Source organism: Xiphophorus hellerii, chromosome 6, assembly GCF_003331165.1.
Source record: "Xiphophorus hellerii strain 12219 chromosome 6, Xiphophorus_hellerii-4.1, whole genome shotgun sequence".
Classification (NCBI taxonomy): Eukaryota; Metazoa; Chordata; class Actinopteri; order Cyprinodontiformes; family Poeciliidae; genus Xiphophorus; species Xiphophorus hellerii.
Genome location: NC_045677.1, coordinates 20,441,495 through 20,468,784, shown reverse-complemented (window position 1 = coordinate 20,468,784; position 27,290 = coordinate 20,441,495). Strand labels below are relative to the sequence as shown.

At 36.6% G+C, this 27,290-nt stretch overlaps 1 protein-coding gene across 4 annotated transcripts in view; it reads right to left on the bottom strand.

Annotated features, from left to right (window-relative positions):
* Positions 1 to 1,306: 1,306 nt before the first annotated feature.
* Positions 1,307 to 27,290, bottom strand: part of cacnb2b (calcium channel, voltage-dependent, beta 2b) — a 34,529-nt gene continuing 8,545 nt past the window's right edge. For 2 of the 4 annotated variants that reach the window (XM_032566189.1, XM_032566193.1), the window contains exons 2-14: positions 13,044 to 13,109; positions 11,995 to 12,117; positions 11,619 to 11,758; positions 10,725 to 10,786; positions 10,602 to 10,627; positions 9,770 to 9,850; positions 9,012 to 9,070; positions 8,807 to 8,916; positions 7,552 to 7,560; positions 6,534 to 6,685; positions 6,299 to 6,394; positions 5,706 to 5,879; positions 1,307 to 2,205 (exon numbers count right to left, since the gene is read on the bottom strand). In XM_032566189.1, the coding sequence (XP_032422080.1) occupies positions 1,513 to 2,205; positions 5,706 to 5,879; positions 6,299 to 6,394; positions 6,534 to 6,685; positions 7,552 to 7,560; positions 8,807 to 8,916; positions 9,012 to 9,070; positions 9,770 to 9,850; positions 10,602 to 10,627; positions 10,725 to 10,786; positions 11,619 to 11,758; positions 11,995 to 12,117; positions 13,044 to 13,109 (1,791 nt within the window). In that variant the 3' untranslated portion in view covers positions 1,307 to 1,512. Of the gene's footprint in view, positions 2,206 to 5,705; positions 5,880 to 6,298; positions 6,395 to 6,533; positions 6,686 to 7,551; positions 7,561 to 8,806; positions 8,917 to 9,011; positions 9,071 to 9,769; positions 9,851 to 10,601; positions 10,628 to 10,724; positions 10,787 to 11,618; positions 11,759 to 11,994; positions 12,118 to 13,043; positions 13,110 to 24,111; positions 25,028 to 27,290 lie in introns of those variants that run through there. The other 2 variants (XM_032566192.1, XM_032566190.1) reach the window with 2 other exon arrangements.

The following is a 27,290-nucleotide window of genomic DNA, read 5'->3' as shown; positions in this document are numbered from 1 at the left end:
TAATTGAAATATTCAGAAAGAAATGTGGTTTTTTTGTACAATGTTGAAATTTTGATTTGTACAATTTTAATTGACTTCACTTTAAACCCAATCCAAGGTAAAGATGAAATTCAAATATCTGCTACATAGAAATTAATGAGCAATTAGAACTTTGTTAGCTAAACTTTTCTATATATGATTAGCTATTTCCAGTTAATTTTTTTAAGTTCTCTTCATGATTGTGGTTTTGATTAAGGAGGAAATTAATGATTTTTTAAAGTTTTTGGTGACTGATAAATGTATTGCCTATAGTGTTGATGACATAGACTTGTAAAAGGTATGTGCATTGTTTATCATATTTGATCAATACATAAAGAAGAATTGACAATAAAAATGGAATACAGAAAGAACTGTTTTGTCATTTTCATTCATGTTAAAATTATACTGAAGAAAACTTTCTTTTGTCCAGACAAGCGTAAAAAATAAGAAGAACCTCAAGCAACATCAGCGAGGATAAAAGTGTCCAATTTCTTTTTTGTAAAGGGTTTAAAAATAAATGCATGTGGGATTATTCAACAGTGTTGGGCTGAAATTGCTTTTAGGTATAGATTTTTCCACATTATTTGCTCCAGGTGGCAGCACTGTCTCTGCATCTAATTTATAAAGCAAACAGCACCGATTATGTCATAGTGCAAACATGCCTGTCAACAATAGTAGGTTTGTGCCAGATCAATAATGCAGAAAAATAATGCACAACCCAATTGTTACCTTCAGCCACAAACACAGCAGGCACATAATGTGAAAGAGAAAAAGACAGACTTTTGTATTACAGAGACCTCCTAATGCTTGAAGAATCATCTTTTTCACCTCATCAAAGTTGAAAAACATTTAGGGATGGCAATTTTAAAATATTTATTCAATGTCAATAACCTGCACAACTACAGATGCAGAGGGACAGTCATGAGACTGAAACAAAGATGGCTAGATTTTATGTAGCGTTTTGAAAATTTATTTGACGATTACAGAAATCATATGAAAAGTCAGGCACTCCTGAGTCAATGAAAGGTTCCATCTATGCCATCATTTTATAAAGGCTGTAGTGCATTGTTTTTATTTTCTTTGTCTGATGTGCACTTCTTACAAGAATTCATGAGATGTTAAATGTTTCTCAGTAACTACATGTGGTAAAATCCAATGCTTTTAAATTACAAAAACTGAAATAAATATTGGAAATACTTCCTATACATGCATGCATAATGCTTTATTGAGACTTGGAAAAGTTGCAGAGTCTTGTAATTTGCTTGGCAACATAGTTTGCCAAGCAAATCCCCCTTTGAGGGTGTGAATTAGAATTTGTAGTTTGCTTCTACTTTTGTGGAAGATAAAGTGAATCTGTGTGGACAGAATGCTGTGGTGTTTAAGAGTAATAAACAGTATGAAAGAATAGACTACATTCAAAAATGACTGTTTCACCTATGAGTGCATTATAAAATGGGAAGCATAAAACTGCATCAGCTTGGGAGTAGAAACATGTCAGTCATCCATGTAAGAATCTTTGTGCCACTGACGTGCATCTCTGTCTCTGATTCGATCCCTATCGCTCTCCCTGTCCTTGTATCTGTCTCTGTCCTGATCTCTGCCCTGGTGGTGGTAGCCGTGATGGTTGTGTGCAGGATAGAGGTCTGCATGGTGTGTCCGTGTTGGGATATGCTGGTGATGCCTCTGATGTCGGTTGCGTTCGTTGTGCTCCTGCTCATAGCCTTCCCTGTCATGCAGCTGGCCACGATGGCGTTGGTGATGATGGTGATGATGGTGGTGGTTGCTACTGTGGTGGTGATGGGTATGACCCCGGTGGTTGTAGTGTATCTCCTCCTCATCGCCCTCCACCACCACTTCCTCCACCTCGTCCTCCCTCTCCTCATGCAGGGGTCTCCTCGGAGGCCTCTGGCTGTAATCTCTACCTGACTTTACATTCATGCCACCAGATATTTGGCTGTGCTGGGCGTAGCTGTGGTGTTCCATCCGGCGGTGATGGTGGTGGTGATGGTGGTGGGTGTGCTGTGGTCTTTTTGGTTCTGTCCTCAGAAGTCGCTCCTCTTCTTCCTTTCTTTGGCCTTCGTCAACTCTGTCCTCCTGATCTGGGGCGGGTGGGGTCTCCTTGTCTAGGTGGTTCTCACGTGAACCCTTCCTCTTGGAGGCACCTGGCTTCTTGCTCTTCTGCTCATCCTTAAAGGAAAAGGACCAGATGAATATCATTTAACTAGTCACACAATAAAATTAAGTAACGTGCAATTCCAAATCACAGAGAGGATGTGGAGGTCAAGGTGAACAATGAAAACAATGTGAGGAAGATGGATGACAAATTTTCAAAATGACAAGATGGATCATTTTCATTTCCAGCTTAAATGTAAACTTTGACCTGGATTTCTTCTGGATTTGTTTAAAAGAACAGACATGATTTTGTGAACATGTTTAACCTATGGTTAAATCCTCACATGTATTGTATAGAAAACCGAGACTTTCAGTTGCTTCCATTCACTGCTAATAGTTTACATAACCACTGGTCAGCTTACTTTTTAGACCACAGTATGTCAGGTTTTTAACCCTCCTGTTATGTTCCGGGTCAAATTGACCCATTTTAAAATTTACAAATTAAAAAAAAAAAATAGAAGCATTATTTTTGCATGAAACGTTTTCTATTTGTCTTAATAGGTGCACTCTAGACATACAACCCCTGGCAAAAAGTACGGAATCACCAGTCTTGGATGAGCACTCATTCAGACATTTCATGCTGTAAAACAAACTCAGACCAAAAACATGATACAATATTAAGGTCGTTCCAAAGTGCAACTTGTTGGCTTTCAGGAACACTCAAAGAAATGAAGAGAAAATATTGTGGAAGTCAGTGAATGATACTTTTATTGACCAAGCACAGGGAAATAAATATGGAATCACTCAATTCTGAGGAAAAAAGTGTGGAATCACTCAAATTGGAGGTAGAAAAAAAAGGACACACCCAGTCTATTTCCTTTCCCTAAATGGACACCTGCCCCAGATTAGATGTGCCCGTTAGTGTGCAGTTCAAAACACCTGCAGTCATGACACCTTGGAGGGCTGCTGGACGAAGTGGAGTGGTGAGAACCATGGCTCCAACAAGAGAAATGTCCCTTGAAACAAAAGAGAGGATTGTGAAACTTCTTGAAGAAGGTAACCCTTCACGCATGGTTGCTAAAGATGTGGGCTGTTCACAGTCAGCTGTATCCAAGATATGGACCAAATACAAACAGCATGGAATGGTTGTTAAAGCCAAGCGTACTGGTAGACCAAGAAAGACATCAAAGCGTCAAGACAAACAACTTAAGGCCATTTGTCTTGAAAACCGAAAAAGTACAACTAAACAGATGAAGCATAAATGGGAGGAAGTTGGAGTCAATGTATGTGACCGAACCGTAAGAAATCGCCTAGAGGAGATGGGATTTCAATACAGGAAAGCTAAACGAAAACCAGCATTGACACCTAAACATAAAAGAACGAGACTCCAATGGGCTAAGGAGAGGCAATCATGGACTGTGGATGACTGGATGAAAGTTGTCTTCAGTGATGAGTCAAGAATCTGCATTGGACAAGGTGATGATGCTGGAACTTTTGTTTGGTGCCGTTCCAGTGAGATTTATGAAGAGGCCTGCCTGAAGAAAACAACCAAATTTCCACAGTCCTTGATGATATGGGGCTGCATGTCAGGCAAAGGCACTGGGGAGATAACTGTGGTTAATTCTTCTATCAATGCACAAGTTTACATTGACATTTTGGACAGTTTTCTCATCCCTTCAATTGAACAGATGTTTGGTGATGATGAAATAATTTTCCAAGATGACAATGCATCGTGCCATCGGGCAAAAACAGTGAAGGCATTCCTTGAAGAAAGACACATTCAGTCGATGTCATGGCCTGCAAATAGTCCAGATCTCAACCCAATTGAAAACCTGTGGTGGAGATTGAAAAAAATGGTCCACAAGAAGGGTCCAACCAGCAAAGCTGATCTGGCAACTGCTATCAAAGAGAGTTGGCACCAAATTGATGCAGAATACTGTTTGTCACTCATCAAGTCCATGCCTCAAAGACTGAAAGCTGTTATAAAAGCCAAAGGTGGTGCAACTAAATACTAGTGATGTATTTTGAATGGTCTTTTGTTTATGCGTTTTTCATGATTCCATACTTTTTTCCTCAGAATTGAGTGATTCCATATTTATTTCCCTGTGCTTGGTCAATAAAAGTATCATTCACTGACTTCCACAATGTTTTCTCTTCATTTCTTTGAGTGTTCCTGAAGGCCAACAAGTTGCACTTTGGAACGACCTTAATATTGTATCATGTTTTTGATCTGAGTTTGTTTTACAGCATGAAATGTCTGAATGAGTGCTCATCCAAGACTGGTGATTCCATACTTTTTGCCAGGGGTTGTAAGTTGAAAATTTATTCATTTTACACATTTGTACCAAACCCTAGGTCTACTTTTTACATCGATACTGTTCGGGTCAATTTGACCCGGCAGTCAGGTTAAAGTGCAAAAAAAGATTTTAAAATGTCCAATTCTATATGTTTCCTTGCAGTTATGAACCATATTTCACCACACACACACTCACACACGCACACACGCAACCACACACACACAAGCCCACTTTCTCACTATTCTCTTTACTTCACTAGGAAACTGCGAGAAAGCAGGTGTTCACACAACCTTTGACGGGAATCTTTTCTGTTCCTGTGGACAAACTCCACCCACTCTGAGTGACACTCAGCAGAAGTGGAGAAAAACATAAATACTCTCTGCATGACTCATTTATCTTGATTTTAATCAGCGGGTCAATTTGACCCAGAACAGTATGTGTGTCTCAAGTTCAATTATAAAGATCACCCTTTGGTAAAAAAAAAAAAAGTATAATATAAAATAATTTACCAAAGGTCAACTTCAAGGAAATTATTGTTTTTTTGTGTCTAGGTTTTTTTCAGTGGACATTAAAAATCTAAATTCCATTTTTTATGTCCAAATGAGTAAATGAGCAGGTTGTCGTCATTGATCCTTAATTTCTGAGAAATAATAAAACATCATTGCACAAATATTGATTGAAATGGTTAGTATTGGAGTTAATAATCAGATACAAAAATGTTTTTGAGGAATTTTTTGGTTTCTGACACTATTGCATGATTAAACACTCCCTGGGTCAAATTGACCCACGAACATTTTTGCTGTACCCTAGAAACGAACATAACAGGAGGGTTAAAATAAAATTATTTCTATCAAGCAGTCATCTAACTATAATAGGCTATAAATTACAGACATTACATAAAACCATGTAATGATTCTACATCATGTAATGATTCTACATCATGTAATGATTCTACATGTTTCCCATACCTAAAAAACGAGTATAGTAATATTTCAATAACTCTCACTCACCAGTTGTTGGCCTATTTCATTTCTTCTTCAACTTTGCATAGTAATAGGATGAGAAGACATGAAATTAAAATGTTAGGTGGACTGGTGGAAAAACGTACAGATGAAGCAAAGATAATGATAAAAAAAAAATTCTCTAAATTTAAACAAATATTTGTACACATCACATGAATGAGATGAAGTTTGATGAGATGAGGTGATAGGAACATTTTACATAGTATTTTATATATTTCAGTATGTTTTCACTGTATAAATTGTGTGTTTTATGCACCGGTACTGTTGTTGGAGAGGAAGGCAATGTGTTCTCAGCCAGCTGTGCTACAAGTGCATTTGAAGGCTCCATCTCTGGTGGATGCGTTGCTCTCCAGTAAGATTCAAGGTAATCCGCGATGTGCTCACAGGCATCAGTAAGCTGGTTCTCGTCTAATATGACATCAAACATTTCCTACAGACAATAGTAGGTGAGAAAGAAATAGAACAAAATGTGAACACCAGGATGCATGTGTGTTAGGATGTTTAATGCAGGAGTAAGTTTATTGAAAACTATAGCTGTACTGTGTGTCAACAACTATCTAGAAAAATTAAACCCAGAAAAATTAATACTGCAATGTATAGAACTTCACTGGTGGTCAAGTAAGGTGGGATGTAAGACCGATTAAAAAAAAAATTTAAAAAAACCCAGCATTTGTTATTTTACTGCACGTTAAAGCTACTCAGCATTGATTTTAATAAAGTATCAAACTTGGTCTCGGAGAAGATAAAAAAATTACTTGACATCAACACACGGCATTAGCCAGATTTTCATCTCTTGAACAGAAAAAAAGCAGTTGTAGTTTTTAACAATTTCCAGCAGATGGCGCTCACCGGCGGACACTGGGCCAGCTTGTCTGCTGCCACAAGTTGAACGTTAAGATGTTTGGTTTGAGATTTTCCTCTTGTCTTGATGAGTCTCGTCAGCACCTACACAACACAAAATAGAACACAACTTTAAAAAATGTAAGTATCCTATTTCTTTTGACAAATACAGGGCAATAAAAGGTGTACAGATTTAGAGAAATGCATTCTATCAGGTAGTGCATGGGTGACTGATGAAACCTACTTTTGGTGAAGATATCTTCACATAAACAAGAATTGGAGCAAGCGAAGTCTTGGACACTTGCAGTGGGTGGTTAATCGTGTCTGCATCCAAAACGACTAGCTGCATGCTCCGGGCCAGCTCAAATATACGCTCCACCTCCCCTTGGATCTGGGCTGCAGGAACAGAAAATGTAAGCTTCCAACTCTGAGACAATTTAAAATATACATGATGCAACAAGATCTCACTGGAAACCTCTAACTATGATAGTACACATATTGAGACTGGCAATAGTAGGAATGTTCTAGATCTTTATAACTTTATTCTCATATTTTATCTTATTTTATACTATTATAGAAAAACTATTACAGTAACTTTAAACAATTCAATAATAATACATTTAAAAAGTTGCCTTACTTTTAAAAGATTATTTATTTTAGATTTAAATCTGTTAACACTTAATTCAACACATACAGTCTGGCTTCATAGGAGTGTTCAATTATTTACAAAAGATTTTCTGCTTTACTTGAACTTGTAAACAACTAATAAACAAAGCAAATGACAATTGACATCAGAAATAAAATGCATGTAAAAAAAAAAGCATGTTCTACACAACAAAAGAAAATAAGACCTTGGCAGCTCTCACCAAAAGCCTTGCACTAAAATATTTAGTTTTTTGTTATTATTATATGTATAATTTCTTCCCACCACAAAGATAGATGCATCAAGATTTCTTCAACTCATGGCAGGAGTAATATTAAAACTTGTCCACTAGAGGGAGAGCGGGAAAGGACATCAAGTTTTAGTCCTAAAACATATCTGACAACCCACTCACACAAAAGCACTTCAATGCACTTTAGCTATATATTTCAAAGCTGTACAGGATGAAGTCAGTTTTTGTGTAAATGTACTATAAATGAAGCACACAGAAGTGAGAGGGTAGCAGCAGCTGAGACAAACATGGGGGAAATGAGAGAAAGAACAGAAAGGAGGTGGAGCTGTCAAAAACACAAGGAAAACCAGTGCTTTCAGTCGTACATACCGGCAGCATCTGGGATGAGACGGCAATGAGAGAGACAAGAGAAAAGCAAGTAAATCTTATCCCTGCTCTTGTTTTAACTGATTTCCTCCTCTTCTATTGAAATGGGTAGAAAGGATCAGAGGGTAGACAGCGAGATGGTTGTGACTAATCTACAGTATAATGTCACAAGGTAAAAAAACCAAACTTATATGCTTGGTTTGAACAAGAAGAAACTTCCTAAAACTAGGAAGTTTTCTAACTGACAAACTGCTGTAGTTTAAATTTCTGACTAAGATTGTGCTGGTTCTGATAGAAATATATGAGAATAAGCAAAGCCTAGCAGCTGCAGATCTGTCGATGCGCCGCTGTTAGGTCTGATTGGCGAACACCATCCTTTTAGCGATGGGGGGATATTATGAATATTTGCAGTAAATATATTTTATGGCATGGTGAACCTGCTAAAAACAACCAACTATTGTTTCAAACATTATTTATTACATCCACTATGTCTGGGAGATAAAAGCAAATAACATTTCTCTTAAGTCATTTCCTTCTCAAAGCAGGAACATGCAAGCTAAAAGCTGCTGAGCAAGAAACAAGAAAAAGCATCAGAGGTCTCAAAGCTCTGAGGATCACAGTCAGATTAAGAACCCACTCAATCCACTCAAACCAAGGTAAGCCTGATCTGTGGAGGCTACAGGCTAGTTATTGACTATGGTGTTAGTAGCAAAGCAGCTTTCATGAGACATTCTGTAAAATCAAAGTCACAAAAAGTCTATCTCTATCTCAGCATCACAAAGTCATGACTCATTTGAAGTCTGGGTTACCTAGATTTACCAACGGTTCTCTGAAACATCCTTGCAATAACCCACATCTTTGAGATAACAGTACAAATATACTCAACAGAATAGAACACCCATCATGGTTCCAGATTTAGGATATGTTTGATTTAACCTTGTGGCAACTCTGTATATTTAAGGCAAAAATTGAGCAGCAATGGAAGCCAAAAGACAAAAATAGCTCTGACACATTCACTTCAAATTAATTTAGACAGAATGAGACAAAAATTAATTAGGACTTTAAAAATGTGGGGGATGCCACAAGGGAAGTCAAGTTTTCCAGAAAGCAATTATATTAACTTGTTTTGAAACTGATTTAGTTGTCTTTTCCATGAGTGAAGCTATTAGAGTTGTGTTCTATCCATGTATTTCTATTAAAATGAAAGAATTCCCAAGGATAATTAGTGCTCTGTACTGCCGGATGATAAACTACAGACCTAAATTAGAGCGTGTGTTGGACCGGTCCATTAAGGCCTTCTTGCCAGGGTTGTTGAGGATAGAGCGTTTCGCCAGCGAGATGTCAGCCGTCACCCTTGTAATAGTGATTCTGAAAAGAATACAAGAGAACAAGCATTATTTCACAACTTTATTAAATTTTACTGTGCATTAAAACAGGTTTGATAATGACAAAGAAAAACTTACCTTCCTTCAAATCTGTGTTTTAGAAAGTCAAATAGTGCTTTTTGCATCATGTCGGTAATCTAGAATTACACAGAAAAATAATAATTCAGCTTGATTGCTTGTTATTGTCGGTGCCATACTGACTCGCTTGGCTCTTAGCTGCTACTATTAATTTACAAACTACTTGCAATTATCATTAACTATGCTCTCTCTTTGTTTTTCTTTGTTTAGAACATACACTTGACCTGGGTCGCTTTCCTGACTGGAGCTATTGATAGAGCTTTGCATTTATTTTGCATACTCGTTCTTATTCTTTCTTCCCATAGACCCGACCTGGTCCTTTTGTGTTTAGCTGAATCTCCTATTTGGATGTCATCATTGACAAAGCTTTAATGAATTCCTTTGTATTTTTCTTTTTCTCCTCCCACACCTTCCAAAAAGGCACTCTAGAACCAATGTTTCCTCTTTTACTTAGCCTGTTTCTGCTGGATGGATTCCTATTGAACAGGAGATGCTCCTCTCCAATGCTTGTTCATATTGAAAGATGGCTCTCTAGGCATTTTATTTAATTTGTCGTCATTTAATTATTTTTAAAAATTTTGATTGAATTGGACTGTACATACTAGAATCTAAAAATGACTATATGATGAGATGTAATTGGAAAAATCTGGATTTATTTCATTATTTGATATGAATTAACCCTGTTTGTCTTCAGGTGACAATTGTTATGATTTTTTGCTAAAAGTATTGAGTTGAATCAAATGTCAGAAGAAACTCACCTCTAAGCCCTTTAATGATGGTCCCATCAGAACCACTGGTCGCATTGTTGGCACAACATCATACATGGTTACCTGTTCCCCCTGCAGACACAAACACATTGTATGGTTTGCATGAAATACATCCATTTTGTTATTGTTATAAGAAAGTTGCATTTTGTCTCTCAAGTCTCTCTCAAATGCCTTAGTTTGTGTTTTAAATAAGCAGGAAAAGCAATACATCTAACACGAATTTGGCATTCAATTGTGTTTTCTGTAAAGAAGAAAAAGTAACTGAACATTTAATGAGTTCAACAATCTGAAAATTTCAAGTTGGGCTTTGGGTTTGCCGTACAAAGAACATCTGTTGCATTAGAATGTTGAATTTTCTTGTTCCCTTACTAACCATGATCTAATATGTCCAAGATCTGAACAAAGATGTTTAATAAGCAAATTGGTTGGTGATGCAGTTGCAACATGTCAGCCATTTGTCAACATAACCACCAAACATTTTTGTTTCTAGTCTCTTATTTATGACATTAGACTAAATCTATTTTCATTGTAACCAAACATGAAGGAATAGGAATCCCATCTGGGAACTGAATACTTTTATACTTTAAAATAAAGTATTTAATATGTATGTATTAAGACAATGAATCATCATTAACAACCCTTATTGAATGGATCCAGGCATTTCTAGAAAGAAATCTGTGTTTAAGAGGAACTTTTTAGAAAAACCAGGTTTATTTGAACGGTGCCTAAAGTAAAGTAGTAGTGCCTAAATCTGATGTGTAATGAATGTGAAGCAAAACTTTATGGTTCCACAACAGTTATACAATTTAGCTTTGTCCCTTACCGGCTTCTTTTTCACCTGCTGGTTGGCTGCTCACAAAGAAAAAAAGAAGCCATGTTAACTTAATTATCATTAAGGATAGATTTTACCCATATGCATTTAGTCTTATTCGGTGCACAAACTGACCTTGTGAAGGAGGAGTGTATTTCTTTGAGTTCATATCTTGAGTTGCTTGAACTGCTGCTTTGCTGAAACAAGACATGAGTTATGAATTATCTCACAGAGGTTTGATAAAAGTTCACCGCTTTACTTATAAAGGTCTACAGTCAGTGCTCAATAGGCGCTGGGTAGGTTACACCTGAGATTGGTCACCAGTCCATCGCATGGCCACACAGAGACACCCAGCACAAACAACTGTTTACACACACACAATTAACCTAACAGTCAAGTCTGTGTTCACAAAAGAAATGATAAATAAAAACACAAAAATCAACCAAAAATAAAATTCAATAATATTTTAATGGCTGGATCCTACGTCTATTTGCTAATATCAGAGATATCAGAGTAACTCTCTTTGTTAAAATTTTGCAAGGTGAGGTTTACTCAGTTAGAGAAAAGATTGCTAGAAAAATGAACATAATGAGAAGTATAATGACTTAAACTTGTCTAAAGCTGCAAATTCCTCGTGAACAAGCAAATGGCAACAGGACTCAGTTCAAATTTGGTTTCATCTTCCCACTGCTGTGCTGCTGGCTTGTTTTGAGGGATAATTTTCACCGTTAAGATGTGTTATTTTGTAACAAGTTTGCAGATTTTTATCCCCAGTGGTTCTTCCAGGTTGATCCTGGTTATCAATTAAACCAGGAAACTGAGTCTGACTTATTGGATTAAGAATATGCACAATTTTCTTGGTACTATCAAATCTCAAAGACATTTCACAAATATTTTCTAAGATTTGTTTTCCAGGACCCAGTTGAAATGAACTAGTATTGATTTTAAAATTTCTTCTTTAATACATTGGCTTTAGGTTCCTTCCTTAAAAAAATGCAAACTGTTAATCAAGCAGTATTGTGTGACTACCTGGCCAAAGCCTTGGCAGCTTTTCTGGCTTGGACTTCTCTTCTGATAAGAATGGTTTCCAGGTTAACCGGACTGGGAACGAAGCCCACCACCCCATCCTCCTTCACCGGCCGTCCGATCCACCATTCATTGTTAAATTTCTTCCAATTGCAAAGCACATCAAACAAGACATTGAACTGTGAATAAAAAAGTTTAACACTGATGTTCCCCATAATTATTAATCAGTGTTAATTATAGAAAATGCATCATTATATGTCATATCTATCAGAATAAATATGGAACAAAGCTTAATAAAACCAAGTTTTTCTAAAGACAACAGTATTGTATGCATGTCAGTCTGTGAGGATAATTATATTTTTTGAGATTCAATGCATACCTCTTTGACATGCAGGAAGTCTTTGGCCTCAAATGTGACAGCTTGGCCTGGTACAGGGACGTTGTCGTCGTCAGCTGGCATGTAAGAGAAGTTGCAACGTACAGCAAAGGCCACAGGCTTGTACTGAGGACATAGGACAGGTGCTATAGTTATTTAAAACAAGAAGCCTAAATGTGCAAGAGCTAGAGCACTATAAGTGATGATTTGTAAAAATTAATGAAGGCTAAATTTGATATATGTACTTCAGTTTTACTATCATACATTACTGAGACAGCAGAGCTAAGGCTAAAGTTGTAAGTAGCATTTGTTATATTCACACTATGACAAATGAGTGTGAACAAAGTGTATTGTGTCTTTATCTTTGCTGTAGGTTAGCCACTGTCACAACATTGCTGACTGAAAAACTTGTTGCTGATGTAATTCTATAGAAGTCAAATGTCAGTAGCATAATGATCAAGCTGCTAATTACTTCACTTTGGGCAGATGCGGCTTTAGGGCCAGCAGAGTTACAAGCTGAGGAAATTTTCCATGTTAATTATGCAGCACCGGTGAGAGTACATAAAATCTGTAGAGGAAGATCTGCTTCAATATTCAACAGGACACATCAGCAGGGGTTGCTTAGAGGCCCACCTTAAAGTCGAATGTGACACATTTGTAATGATCAATGTACCATTATATATATATACACAGTATAGATAGATAGATAGATAGATAGATAGATAGATAGATAGATAGATAGATAGATAGATAGATAGATAGATAGATAGATAGATAGATAGATAGATAGATAGATAGATAGATATCTACTGTATATGTACATATATCACAGTTGTAACTATAATTAAAACGTTATTTTAAGCTCATTGCCTCGTGTTTGTCATTGCAGAATTGTTTGAAATCTGTTAGTTGAAGTACATGAATTGAATTGAATCAGGAATTATGAACGTTCAATATTCCTTTCTGTGATGTAATCTCCTTTTGGACAGTCATTCTGTACATCTAGTCTGCATGGTAGAAACGAAGGAAATGATGCAACAGCACAACAGTACCTTAGCCTTTTCCAGCTGCACCTGGGCGTTTCTTTCCTCAACGATATCTGAGTCCTGACGTTCTCCCTACAAACAGAATATAATCACAATGTTAAGTGGAACGTGTGGAGTTACATAAAATTATTAAAAAATATACTGTCATTAAAATACATAAGGACATTTTTGCGCAATGTCTTATTAATTCTATTATTTTGTGTAGAGTAAACTACTTTATCTCCAATCAATTAAACTCATCATGCTTAATTTACTTAATAAGATGACACTGAATGCACCTGTTAATGCAAGGCGACAAATAAATAATCAGATAACTTTGTGGCAAGAAATGCAGGTTGATCCCAGAGATGAACTTGGTATTTTGGAATTCCCAAATTAAACAGTAAATAAATCCAGAGTACCAAAACATAATGTAAAAAACTGAACATTCAAATTATTAGAAGAAGAAAAAGTATGTCAACACTAAAACTAACAGAATCAAGATCCAAAACACACTGAAGTTACTGATTATGTCAGCATGTGCTCTGGGCAAATCACAATTGAACTCAAATTCAAAAGAAAAATATGACAATTTTTGCCATTATTTGGGGGTTTAAACATTTACTACTGAACTTTGTCCTAATTGGGAGTTTAACATGTGCACAGTCTTTGAAGTAACCGCTGTACACCGTTGCCTACGTGCTGATTGTTAATGGTATTTGTAATTATCTTTTTTTTTACAACACAAAATGTGAAAGACCAATCCTCTATGCTAGTTAAAGTCAGTTAATCTTTATAAAATGTTTTAGACTGATTGAATGCTTCACTGATAAACGTTTGACTTAAGAAAGTGTCCTTGAATCACTTTAACATCCTCGGATCAATTTATCTTGAAACCCCTTGTCTTTAATTTTCAGCAAGTGTTGCCACAGATTCCCTGCGCTGGATGCTGGAGTTGCTGTGCCATGTCTCTCAGAGATTAGATTGTCCTCTCAAAGACATGGCAATTAATGGCCTTCGTGTCATAGCCAGGGGGATGGCACAGCCTCTAGTGTGCACTCAAGATATTCACTTAAATCCTATTGTCACAAATCACCTCCTCAGTTTCAACAACTTAGTGTGGTGCGTTTTAACACAACAGTGTGTCCTCTCATGTTAGTTGGGAGAATTTGGCTTCATCACAAATTAAAGCTATTGCCCTATTTAGTTTTCATTAACTGTGAAAACTATGATGTACACAAAATGAAAATAATTTCTGCCACCTCAAAAAAAATGCACACCAGATATCACTGCACAGTAGTACAAGTAGTTAAAAAGAGACATCATTAGAAGTTCAGTACACCATGTTTCAAATTATTATGCAAGTGATATTTTCTCAGATTTTCTTAAATGGTCAATGCAAATGATGGTCAGTATAATTTTCAAGTAATGAACTATTACAGTATAAATCAAATTTTACTGATCAAAGCTCCCCATGAGAACAGTATTTTTTTTCAAAAGTAAAAAACTCAAAATGCACTTTTCCAAATTATTATGCACAGCAGATTTTCTAAACATTTTATGGATTATAAAGAACTGCAAACGGTCATTCTTTGAATGTGCAGCATTAAGTGGTCACATGTACTAAAATCAAAGCTATTTCAATCAAAAACATCTTAACCGACAGAGTTACATGTTAACATCGAACCCCTTCTTTGATATAACCTGCACAATTCTTGATCCATTGAACTTGTGAGTTTGTGGAAAGTTTCTGCTTGAATTTCTTTGCAGGAGGTCAGAATACCTTCCCAGAGCTGCTGTTTTGATATGAACTGCATTCCACCCTCAGATCTTCTGCTTGAGGAAACTCCAGAGGTTCTCAATAGGGTTGAGGTCAGAGGTCAGAGGAGGATGGTGACCACACCATGAGTTTCTCCCCTTTTATGCCCATAGCAGCCAATGACAAAGTGGTATTCCTTGCAGCATGAGATGGTGCATTGTCATGCATGAAGATTATTTTGCTAAGGAAGGTACTGGCTCTTCTTTGTGAACCATGAAAGAAAGTGATCAGTCAGAAAGTCCCATATACTTTGCTGAGGTCATTTTCACACCTTCAGGGTACTCTGAAGGGGCCGACCAATGATTCTCTCCCCATGATTTCAGCCCAAAAAATGACTCCACCACCTCCTTGCTGACGCCACAGCCTGGTTGGGACGTGGTGGCCATCCACCACCAATCCACTACTGCGTCCATCTGGACCATCCAGGGTTGCACAGCAGTCATCAGTGAACAAGTCTGTTTGAAAATTAATCTTCATGTACGGCTGGGCCCACTGCGACCAGTTTCTGCTTGTGAGCTCTGGTTAGCAGTGGCCCAATAGCAGGTTCATGCACTGCAAGCCTCTGGAAGATCCTCCATCTTGAGGTTCCAGAGGCACCAGCAGCTTCAAATAACTGTTTGCTGCTTTGTAAGGGCATTTTAACAGCTGCTCTCTTAATCCGATGAATTGTCTAACAGAAACCTTCCTCATTATGCCTTTATCTGTACAAACCCATCTTTGTTCTGAATCAGCCACAAATCATCTTCACAGTACAATGATAACTACACTATCTGATGATTTTTGTCAGGAGAGAGATCCTTTCTCTTTCCCATATTGCTTGCAAACCTGTGGCCTACTTAATAATGTGGAACATCCTTCTTAAGTAGATTTCCTTTAGTTGAGCTCACCAGACAAACTAATCAACCCACCTCTCTGAAATTAATTATAGTGATTCAAAGAGCCCTGACACAATACCATCTATAAATTTAATATCACAACAAAAAATGTTATCTTTATGACACTTAAATCCAATTTGCATAATAATTGGAACACGGTGTAGATGCACAAAAGTTGAAAGCAGAAAAATAAACTTTTGCTAACGGTTTATATTTTGAAAATAAATTATATCAAAATGCATTAACATTATTAGACACAGGACAAGGACACAGAGAGGAAAGATAAGAAAATTCCCCTGGGACAAAATTATGCCCATTCATGGGTTTTTGTTTATCCATGCCTGGTGTAGACATCTGTTCGCGCAGCACTCGCCTCTTCTGCAAGCCAATGTCACCCAGCCAACAGTGTAAAACAGCCCCACCGAATTAGACATGTCTTTTTTTCATTTACATGTAGTCATAGTTAAAAATTATTTGTTCTTTTCATTCACAGGATATAAAACGATCCTCATCGGAACACAAATTACAATTTTCACCCTTTAGGAGGGCATTAGCAGCAGGGGCTGTACATTAACAAATAATCAAATAATAATATGACAAGCTCCGTACATGCATTACTTTTGGCAGCTTGCTAAGTTGAAACTTCTAAAATGTGTGTGTGTTAACAAAATGATAAAGAGGAACTGACTGTCATTTAAGATAAGCCCAATCCAAAGCAAGAGGGAGGAAAATGTGTGTCCCCTGGTAAAGCTTTTCAGAAAAGGGAACATCATCCCAATAGTCGAACAAGGTGATGGTATTTGTTTTGCGCTTCAGGACCTGGATTACTTTCCAAAATTGATGGTCCCTGAATTCTTATAAGCGAGTGTCCGGCCATCAGTTTGGATTACGCAGCAGGACATTGACCTAAAACATATGTGCTAGTCTACTTCTAATTCACTCAAAAGAGAGAATTTAGGGTTTTGAAGTGGATATATTTTTTTTTGTTTAGTTTAGATTGAGCTAGAGTGACATGATCTTTAACAAGTTATTAATGTTCTAAAACTCTCTAAAGTGAATTAGTTAGACCCATTCTGTGTGAAAGAAGGGACCAAATTCCTCTACACCAATAAAAACATACTTTTCCATTTATCATGCAACCATATTTAGGTTTAGAGGGAGTTTTTCACAAACTGTCTTGTTGGATTTGGGTAATTTTTTTCCCCTATTAATAAATTAAAGCATCACTTTAAAGCAAAACTTTGCTTCATATTTACTCAGGTTGTTTGTTCTGATATTAAACTTTTATCTGAGACACTTATGCCGAATAAAAGTGAAAACAGAAAGATCCAATAGCTTTTCAGCACTTTGTAGCAAATGTTTGTATTTAACCAACTATGAAACACAGTGATTGAGGTTTGGTGCTTGGGGCTCTTTTAGTAGCCTTTGGAAGTCAAAACAGTTGAAGTGTTATGAAGTAAACTTGGATGCCAATTCAATGCTGAGTCTGGGTCAATACTGAGTAGTTTATTAGGGCAATATTTACCACCACGAGTCAATCTGCAAAAGATGGACTGAACTAAAGAATTAATGACCCAAGAAACCTCCACCATCAAATTTGGATCTCAGCAAGAGTAATGGTGTGACGAACTTCTAGGAACTATGTATAAATAAGATTAACACACAAAATGGAGCTCTTAATCTCAGTGTTGTCAAGATTCTAGTGAAAGAAAACTACTTAAAATTATTGTCCCATATGTGGACTTTCAAATTATTGAACATTATAGGGTGTATTTCTTTTCTTTGTTTTGTACGCCCCTTTCGTATTTTGACACCTGCAAGTTCTATGTTCTTCATTGATCTCCCATCCCAGTCAGTCATATTTTCACCATGATGAAGAACCAGATCATCATAATTATAATACTCTGTTAAGAAATAAGATGAGTCTCTCGTGGGGCCCTTCTCTAAGGTCTCCTAGTAGTCTGTTAAACTTGCTTAATCTCAAGTTTAACAGACGCCAGTGTTTGGACATGGCCTTGAAAAGGCAACGAAAGAAAAAGGAAAAAAAGAGACAGCTAACAGATGCTTTAAAGTCATTTGAACTCTGTCTCCCATTCTGTCTACATCTTCTCCGACTTCCTGCTTTTAGTGCAGCAAGTCAGCTTTGAGCACCTCTCAGTTGCATCTGACAGGGAGAGAAACCTCTGGAATTATTTTACTGCTGTACACAGAAAATAAGACAGCCTCATTTCACATGCAGTCAACCTGAAACAACAGCAACAAATGCATGAGAAAGTATTTGCGGCAATGAAGGCTTAGGCAAAGTAAAGTGAAGGACAAAGATAATGTGAGCAAGTAAAACTGGATTCCATGATGTTCAACCTGAAGGTGACTCATTTTCCATTCAAAAGTGTTTACACAGCTCTTTTGGTGTATGCCAGAGAAGTGCATTAAGAAGGAAGCCTCTCATTGGGAAGATGAAAGTCCCTCATAGGAAATAATCAGAAGAGTCAACTGGCTGACCTGTAGCACTGGCATTCCTTAAGAGGGCGAACTAAAATGTAGAATGGGTCCTTTAAGAATTGCAAACATAAGGGGTATTGCTACATTAAAGATGATAGCAGTGGGTATGCCTTTCCTGGTCAATTTTACAGTTTTCATGAGTATTATTCTCATTAAGACCTAAATTTGTTTACATTTCTAGAAAAACAGTTAGGTTACCAAAAAAAACAGCAAAACCAAAATTCTTCTGAGCTTTTGGTTAAGTGAAGATTTGTAGGTAAATTACAATTGTAGAGTTGTCTGTCTACCTAAAGATGGTTTTCTTGTTGCACACTAATTTAACAGATGGGGAGATGTTTCCATAGCAACCATTCAGAGAAATTTGTCACCTAAACACAAACATCGCCCACAGGAAAAGCTAAATCTCCCATTACAACAACTCATCAAAAAAAAAAAATCTCTTATGAAGAAATTTTAGACCTTTAATTCATACTGCATGCTGTATGCAGTATGAATTAAAGGATATAAAGTCCCTTTCCAGTGTGTATAAACTGTGTGTTTGTGTGGCTGGTTGTTTGTCCTGTGTGTCTCTCTATGTTGCCCTGTGATGGGCTGGCGACCTGCCCAGGGTATATCCTGCAGTTTGCCCAATGACCACTGGACATGGACACTAGCGCCCCCGTAATCCTGCAAGGATAAGCCGGTACAGATCATGGATAGATGTTTTAAGATCTGCTCTACAGATATTTTCAAAGGAAGTTGATGCATTAACATCCTCTGTTTCCAGATGTTTGTCAATGCTTTTCTATTTTAAAGTCAGTGCAACAGTTTACTAATCTAATTGAGACTAATATAATCCACCAGTTGGAAGTAAGCCCAGATCTCTGTATATTGTTTTCTTTCTGCATCAAAGGGAATATTATCATTTTATCTGATTACAACTGTGCTCTTATAGTCCTCTTTTTGTTCATTTGCCACTCATTAACGTTTGGTGAATTAGTCCAAAGACTGTGAGGATTTCTTTGCCACGCAGTCATTTGATCATTAACATTTGCGCATTTGCATAATGTGTGTTCTCCAATACACTTTTCTCCGATCCCTGTTTCATCAGCTGCCTTGCATAATTTGTCTGAAGGAGAGACTGGCTGTGTACCCTCTGCCTGGTGCTACTTTGGAGTAGATAAGGCAGCTTTCACATAACATTTTAGATATTCTATTACTCATTTAAACAATTAGCAAACTGGCTTGTACAGCTTGTTTGATAATAGTGCTTTTTATCGTTACTGTTTATGTATATTTCTTTCAGAAGGAAGTAATATGTAACACATTCAATAAGTCAAATTACTAAAATATACTCATGATGTGTAACATTTTAATCAATGCCTAATTGTGTCTTGGTCCTTTCCTTTTGTTCTCCAAACAGGCCTAAACCACCAAGACAAGACTACAGTTAACCACTGATGTGTGCTACCTTAACTACCACCAAGATGTTAGCAGCAGATCCCTGAAATCCTGTAAGTTGTGAGGTTAGGCCTCTGCATATCTCACTTTAAAATTGAGGACAGGGAATTTGGAGACCAAGTCAACACTTCAAATACCAACGCAAGGTTATAAAACTATTGCAACGTGATTGTTGAGTGCAGAACCACTAACTTTATACATATTACTAAATCTTGTTAAAATGTGTTTAAAATATTTCAACAGTTTTGTTGCATTCTGAAGTAGTTGCATTAACAGTGCACACAGTACCATTGATAGGTTTTCCACCATATTTATAATGAAATTTATAAAAGTATCAGTGACAATTATAGAAAGGGAATTGACAACATAGAATATGTGGATTGGGATTATTAAACTCCCATTAAATTAATGTAATCTTAAATGTAAGGTATTTGGTGGAATAAAAGCAAATTGGGAAATAATGTGTGAATGGATTTCAACATGAATAAAAATTTCTAAGAATGATTATAGGCAACAAACTCTTCTGGATGTTACAAACCAAATATTTAAGATAAAATCTTATCTGAATCTATGACCACTCTTCATAAAAAGGGACATGTAGAGTAAGAAAATGCTTGTTTCTATTATACTGTTCTCTTAAAATACCATATATCTGTTCAGATTTAGCCGAAGCAATCGATACAGATTCAATAATATAATAGAAAGAAAAAATTGTTAATCGCTGCACTAGGATTGACTCCAAACTAGTCACATAATAATCAGCAGTGAATCCCATCAGTAATATTTTCAGTTTTACACATTCAAAGGTGAGTAAAATATCTGACTAATGAAGTATGAGATAAGGTAATGTTGTCACTGGGTGATTGTTGGTTCTTCTTTTCTGAACAAGCAGCAAATGCTTCCTGTAAGTCCACATTTCACCTCCCAAGAACTTGTTAGTCTCTCATGGTTGAAATATCCCTGCTTTGCTTTAACAGCCTCCTGCTTTTATCTGCAGTGACAAAAGTTCAAATTATTACACTTGCTCTTTCTTTTTGCTATTTCAAACAACTCAGCTTTGAGGACAAAATCTTTGCTCTCTGTCTGTAGTATCCCACCCACTAGTAGGTGCCTGATGACAAGATAGTCATTATTAAACACGTTAGTTTTTAACAATGACTATTTCGGTGGTCATCGTTTTATGTTAGTGGTCAGTGGTCATCGTTTTATGCATGATCAGCACAAAATATGGCATAAAAATAAGAAGTAGACCTTGACAATAAGGGATGTGAATGTGAATAAATATTAAAGTGTATTCATTATACTACTTTTAAGAAATGTAGCTAAACTCGTTACGAGGATCAGTTACCACTTTTTGCTGCTGTCCTGAGGTTAATCACCCCGATATGTCTTGGTTTCTTATAAAACAATGACTAAGCACATTCTCTTTGCTTTGGAAACATTTTATAGTTTCCAATTTTACTGTTATAATTGCCCAGTTATTCATCAGAAGAAAAAAAGTGAAACCAAAGTCATAGCACCAGAGACAGAATAATAATTTAAAAATCTTCTAGGAGAAAGGCTGTGTGTGTCCTAAGCCTTCTCTCTCTCTCACATTTTCTTCCTGTGTCTGTCCGGGTCTCTGTGTAAGGAGATTAAGATAGCATGCGTCAATCTAGGATTTAGGTCCAAAGAGACAAATGCAAATTCCACATAGACTGCCAACCCTGCTTCCTATGACTATGAGCCCACAAGTTCAAGCTCCATCATCACAGACAGACGAAGACTCCATTAACTGTATCAATGTAATTTAATGCTTGACTTTTAGCTCTTTTAATAGATATAGTTCTGGATGTTCCTCAACTCTGTACATGATACAGTGTGCTGCAATATGGCTGGAAGAGGGAGGTCTATTTCTTTGTATGGATATTACTAGGAAAAAAAATTGTTATGCTTCTTAGAAATAATTTCCAATTATATTTGAACTACCTGTACTTGAAACTATCTGCAACTCCTCTGTACTTTATAGTCACAAAGTAATAACACATATCATATATATATTTTATATATATATATATATATATATATATATATATATATATATATATATATATATATATATATATATATATATACAGTACAGACCAAAAGTTTGGACACACCTTTTAATTCAATGAGTTTCCTTTATTTTCATGACTATTGACATTGTAGATTCACACTGAAGGCATCAAAACTATGAATAACACATGTGGAAATATGCACTAAACAAAAAAGTGTAAAACAACTGAAAATACCCCTTATATTCTAGTTTCTTCAAAGTAGCAACCTTTTGCTGTGATTACTGCTTTGTACACACTCTGCATTTTCTTGATGAGCTTCAAGAGGTAGTCACCTGAAATGGTTTTCACTTCATAGGTGTGCCCTGTCAGGTTAATAAGTGGGATTTCTTGCCTTATAAATAGTCATGAAAATAAAGAAAACCCATTGAATTAGAAGGTGTGTCCAAACTTTTGGTCTGTACTGTATATATACTGGAAAAGAACTGAAAACAGGTCTAACTACAGATAATGAAACCTAACAGACAGCTCTAAAGTCTTATTGCTCTACTTCATGCTTGGGAGTAGAACAGATAGTGTAATACCCCAGTAACAACTACTAAGAGGCTTTTCCTATTCTAAGTAACAAGCAGTGGGCCAAACCTGCTGCAATCCAAAACAATAGGTCATCCAGTGACAGATTTTTTTATTTATTTATTTTCTACCTTTTTTTGTTTGTTAAACTTGAAGTTAAACTCAAAAAATTAATGTCTAAGGCTAAACAATATGAAGAAGTAAAAGGTTGAGGAAAAGTCACTTCAACAACAGAGAGACTTTGAAAACAGTGTTTGGGCTGGGTTCAGTGGACAGTAAGATCGTTATAAATCAGCTTACTGAGTAAATAAATCAAATGAAAACTTCCTGTTTTGTTGTTTGCCGTTTCACAGAATGCATTTACACTTTCCTGTCTCCTTCATTAACGGACAGCAGGTTCTGCAACATCCAATGTTTTGAGTTTGGTAAAATATAAATACATAAATTGGATAAAGTTAGTGACATACAGTGAACACATCTTGATTACACTTCAGATTTGCATTTGCCTTACACATACATATCTGAAAAGGGTTGTGTTAGCACTAGGTTCACTTGAGTCAATAATTTGTAGGACAACCTTTCCCTCCAATTACATGTGCAGATATTTTGTCTCTACCAATTTTGCACATTTAGAGGCAAAATTGTTGCCCATTCTCTTATCAGAAATGCCTAAGCTATGTCATATTGGATAAAGAGCATCTCTGAAGATCAGTTTTAAAGTCTTGCTACGGATTCTTAACTGGATTTAGGCCTGGAGTTTGACTGGACCATTCTAAAGTGTAAGTTTTTATCTGAGTCATTTCATTGCAGCTCTGGGTGAATGTTCAGGGTTGTTTTACTTCTGCAAGTTAAACCTTCATACAGTGGATGTCTATAGCTCCTCCAGTGCTACCTTGAGCTTCTTGGCTGGTAAATAAAAAAAATACTCCCCTTGTCAGTTTCTTCAGAACTTCAGAACTAGAAGTTCTGAAGTTTTTCGTCTTCATAATGCAATTTATTTTATAATGTAGAAACCTCTTAAGCAATTAGAGATAGTTTTTTTTTATATTGGACTGACTAACCAATGATTCTGAAGCCAATTGGTTGAAGCTGCAGTTCATTTAGGCCTATTAGAGGAAATGTGACTGTTTTTAAAATTGTTTGCAAAAAAAATAAATAAATAAACAAAAACCATAAAATATTGTTCTTTCACTATATAGGCTAATTAGGAACTACTTTGTGTTGGTCAATTGCAGAAAAGCCAGATCAATTACAATAAAGATTAGAGTGGTATCTATTAACGCAAATGAGTTTGTCTTTATAAAATTATCATAATTAAAAAAACAGATACTGTTACAGCTTCAAAACAACAGAACTGATCAAAACTTTCCTTTCAGAAAAGTTTGATCAGTTTAACTCTCAATAAGTCCCTATTTCCAGTTGTGATTTTTGCCCTGTTTTGTTGTTCCTTAATCCATTTGCTGCTTCTTCAATGCTGAAGCAAATGGGAATTCACAGTCAGCCACTGGCAATTCCCACAATATGAGAGAGAAAAATCAAGGAAAGAGATTTAATCCCTCTGATCCTCAGACTATTAGTTATGCAACTCTCTGAAGTCTGTCATTCAGCAGGACACATGGCATGATACAAGCATGTGGAAACGCAACTCTCTGCCCCTGCAGCGCTGTGGCTGTTATAGTGAGTGCAATGATGTGGAAAGGCCTAGCAGACGGGATTAACGCCCAGTGCAACAGATGGTGTCTTTTTTACGCTTCCTGTTCAGCACACACTCGCAGATACACACTTGCAGATACAGGTAAAAAAATAAATAAATAAAAAGAAGCAAAACAAGAGAATCCTGGGAATTTTACCTTCTTTTTGGGCGGCATCGTTGAATAAAAGTGTCCACCTGCGTTATGCCTAACAACCAGACTTCACCGTTCACCTGGCTCCAGTGAGTGATACATGAAGCATGCCATGAGAATGCGCTTACTTCCGTTTAATGTGTCACATGGATCGATCTCTGAGCAAAGAAAAGTCCGCTCTTTGCGCGCTGTTTTTAGCGTAAAATTTCCCAAACGAATCGCGACGCGCAGGACAGCACTGGAGACGAGTTTGGAAGCTGCGCCGTGTTGAGTTGAGGATAGTTACCCTTTCCAGAGTCCTCTGGGTATTAAAGGCTTATTTCTCAGTGTGGCATCTGTTGCGCCGCACACCGCTCACTCTGACCTCAGGCTCCCGACCACGTCAAAGTTGTCCCAACCTGCCTGTTCGCTCCATACATCCAGAAATATTTCAAGGTGAGAAACGTCTCATTTGTGCAGCAGATTTCATCCTCGGCAAGTGTGACGCTTGATGAATGTGTTTGTGCATCCCGTGCGACTTCCTGGGGTCTGGCTGCACAAATGAGAATATTTTTGGCCCGGCTTCAGGGGAGAGAGATGGAATTAGAAATCAGGCAATAGATAATGCCTTTGTGCGCCCTGTTTACAGCTCAGGACACAGACAAACCCAGCATTCCTCATCCGGAAGGGGTAATCATGAGATTTTCTCACCACTAACACTGTGTTCAGCTGCACGCGCACCCACACGCACACAGAATGATTGTTATATGATGAGGTTATCCCTTCACTGCGTGTGGACTGCATATGGCCGGACATCACTGCAGAATCCCGACAGAAGGACGACTGGTGGCGGTTCTTGCATGAGTGGCGCACTGGGCTAGACCCTTTCAAGAGCCAAACGAGCCTCAAATTATAATGTAAATGAGTAATTAAGCACATGCTTAAATATGAAATAATCTAATTTACATTATAGGATACAAGCACTGAATGAATTGTTTCTTTTAAATTGTTTAAATGTTTAATTTTTAAAAATAAATATGGGAAAAATGTTTGATTCTAATGTATGTCAGCAGGATATATAATTATCTAGGCGTTTCATTATTTAACTGCATGTTGCAGCACTTCAAGAGTTTATTTTCATCAGTCAGCCTTTGTCAGTAGATGAGTTGAAGGTTCACTCATCAGATCTTATTTTGTGAATTATTGTGGCATCTTAAATAATCATGATGGGCCAAAGCATAGAAAATACGAAACAATTTTTAAAAAATGCTAAATACTATATGTGTCGGAAATTGTGATTTAAGTTAATGATTTCCACAATTAAGTAGGCATTTATTTGTGTATTCAATCATTTTTTGGACTCATTTAAATAATCAACTATGAAACAAGTATTTATAGATTCATATTTGTACTTATTTAATGCATTTAAAACAGTTTTTATAAGCTATCATATGTCTAAAAACATGCTAAAGATTTTATTCATTAGAATGTTGCACTGTTGGTCCTGAATAACACCCTCGTTCTGCACTCAGTACACAATATTGAATTCACAAAATGAAATGTTTATTGTATTTTAGAGATTATTAAAAAAATACTTCCTTGTGCCTTTTTTAATTTAATAAAACAAAGTGTGATTTTTAAAGAATATGTATTCAGAGCATTCAAATTGGTTCTTAATATTTATGCCGTCTTAATATAAAGTTTTTTGGGGGTTTTTTTAATACCAAAAGATAGTAATTAAAACCCTAAAAGACTGTATCTAAGCATTGTGTTACATTTTATTCATTTGTTTCTGCATTTTCACTTTTCTAAATCAAATGTTTTGGCTGCTACATTCACCACTCTTCTAAAGTAGGTGATGCAGCAAGACCCATTGGTCACTGCAGCTGGTTCCTATCCACAACTGTGCAGGGTACATCAGCAGATGGGTGATGCAGTGGGGTACTAAAGTCCTCTGGGAGAGCTCTGGGAGGGGAGAGACACAGATGAGAGGTTACATAATTGAAAATGGAAAAGAAAGCTCCATGTCTGTTGTCAGCTTGGCCCAAGCTTGTGACCTCTGGGTCAGACATAAATGTCTGCCTAAAGTACTAAAGCACAAAAATCTTTGTACTCACAGACACAGGGAGTGTATGTGTTCCGAATCCACATATTTGCCACAGTTTTTATAGCAATTTGACAATTTTAGATCTCTTCTCTCTTTTTTTAAAAACCTACTTCTGTTAATTTTATTAGCCATCATTTACATTAATGTTAAGAAGACTCTGAACCAGATGCTCTTATATGCTTGGGGCTCCATGTCTGTTCCTGGTAGTCTGGTTTCTAATCCTGTCATTATCTTCTCCTTGGCCTTCAAATCTCCTCTTCTAAATAGTGATACCAAGACAAACAGATTCACACCCATAAAGCACAACTTTAAAGCAGTTCCCCCTAAGCAGTTTCACATTCTGTCATTTTACAGCCACAGACCAAAATGTGTTTTCTGTTCATTTTATGATGGACCCAAAGTTAAATTTAATTGTAAAGAGAATAATCTTTAAAACCTTTGTAAAGTACACTACGAGTATGGCATGCATTTGTTTTAGGGTTCCACAATGATGTTCTCCAAACATCATTGTAAAGGAATATAATTATATCTCAGAATATATATGGGTATTCTGTAAAGAGCTTCAAAGATCTAGTTTAGATCAATTCATTCATATGTGTTTTAGTAGCAAATTCAGAATCCACACCTAAAATCTGTAGTAATACATGAAAATCGATTTAAGCCAATCTTACAGAGCTGGAGCTAGTGAGTAAGCTTTGCATTTCCATTTTTCCGAGCACTTCCTTACCACTTTATATAAATAAACACGCTGCTTTGAATTTTGCATTCAAGAGAATTATATTTCCTTGTGTGCAATTCTTTTGTCTTAAGGTTACAAATAAGGTTTTATATCCACCATGAAAAAAACAACCCAGGCTGGTTTAGAGTCAGTTGTATTTCAACTTTGGTTTGGCAAGCCAGTGCCAGACCAGTTATAGTTCTAGTTGTAAAAATAGATTTTGGAGATAGTAATATTATTAAGCAGCCAAAACACACAAGACAGAGACTGTTGTATGTGGGCTGATTCTAATGTGTTTTTCCCCACAGTGACTGCTTTGATGGGTTTGTACAAATAGTTTGCTAAAATTTATTGATTTTTTTGGAATAACATTTATGATAA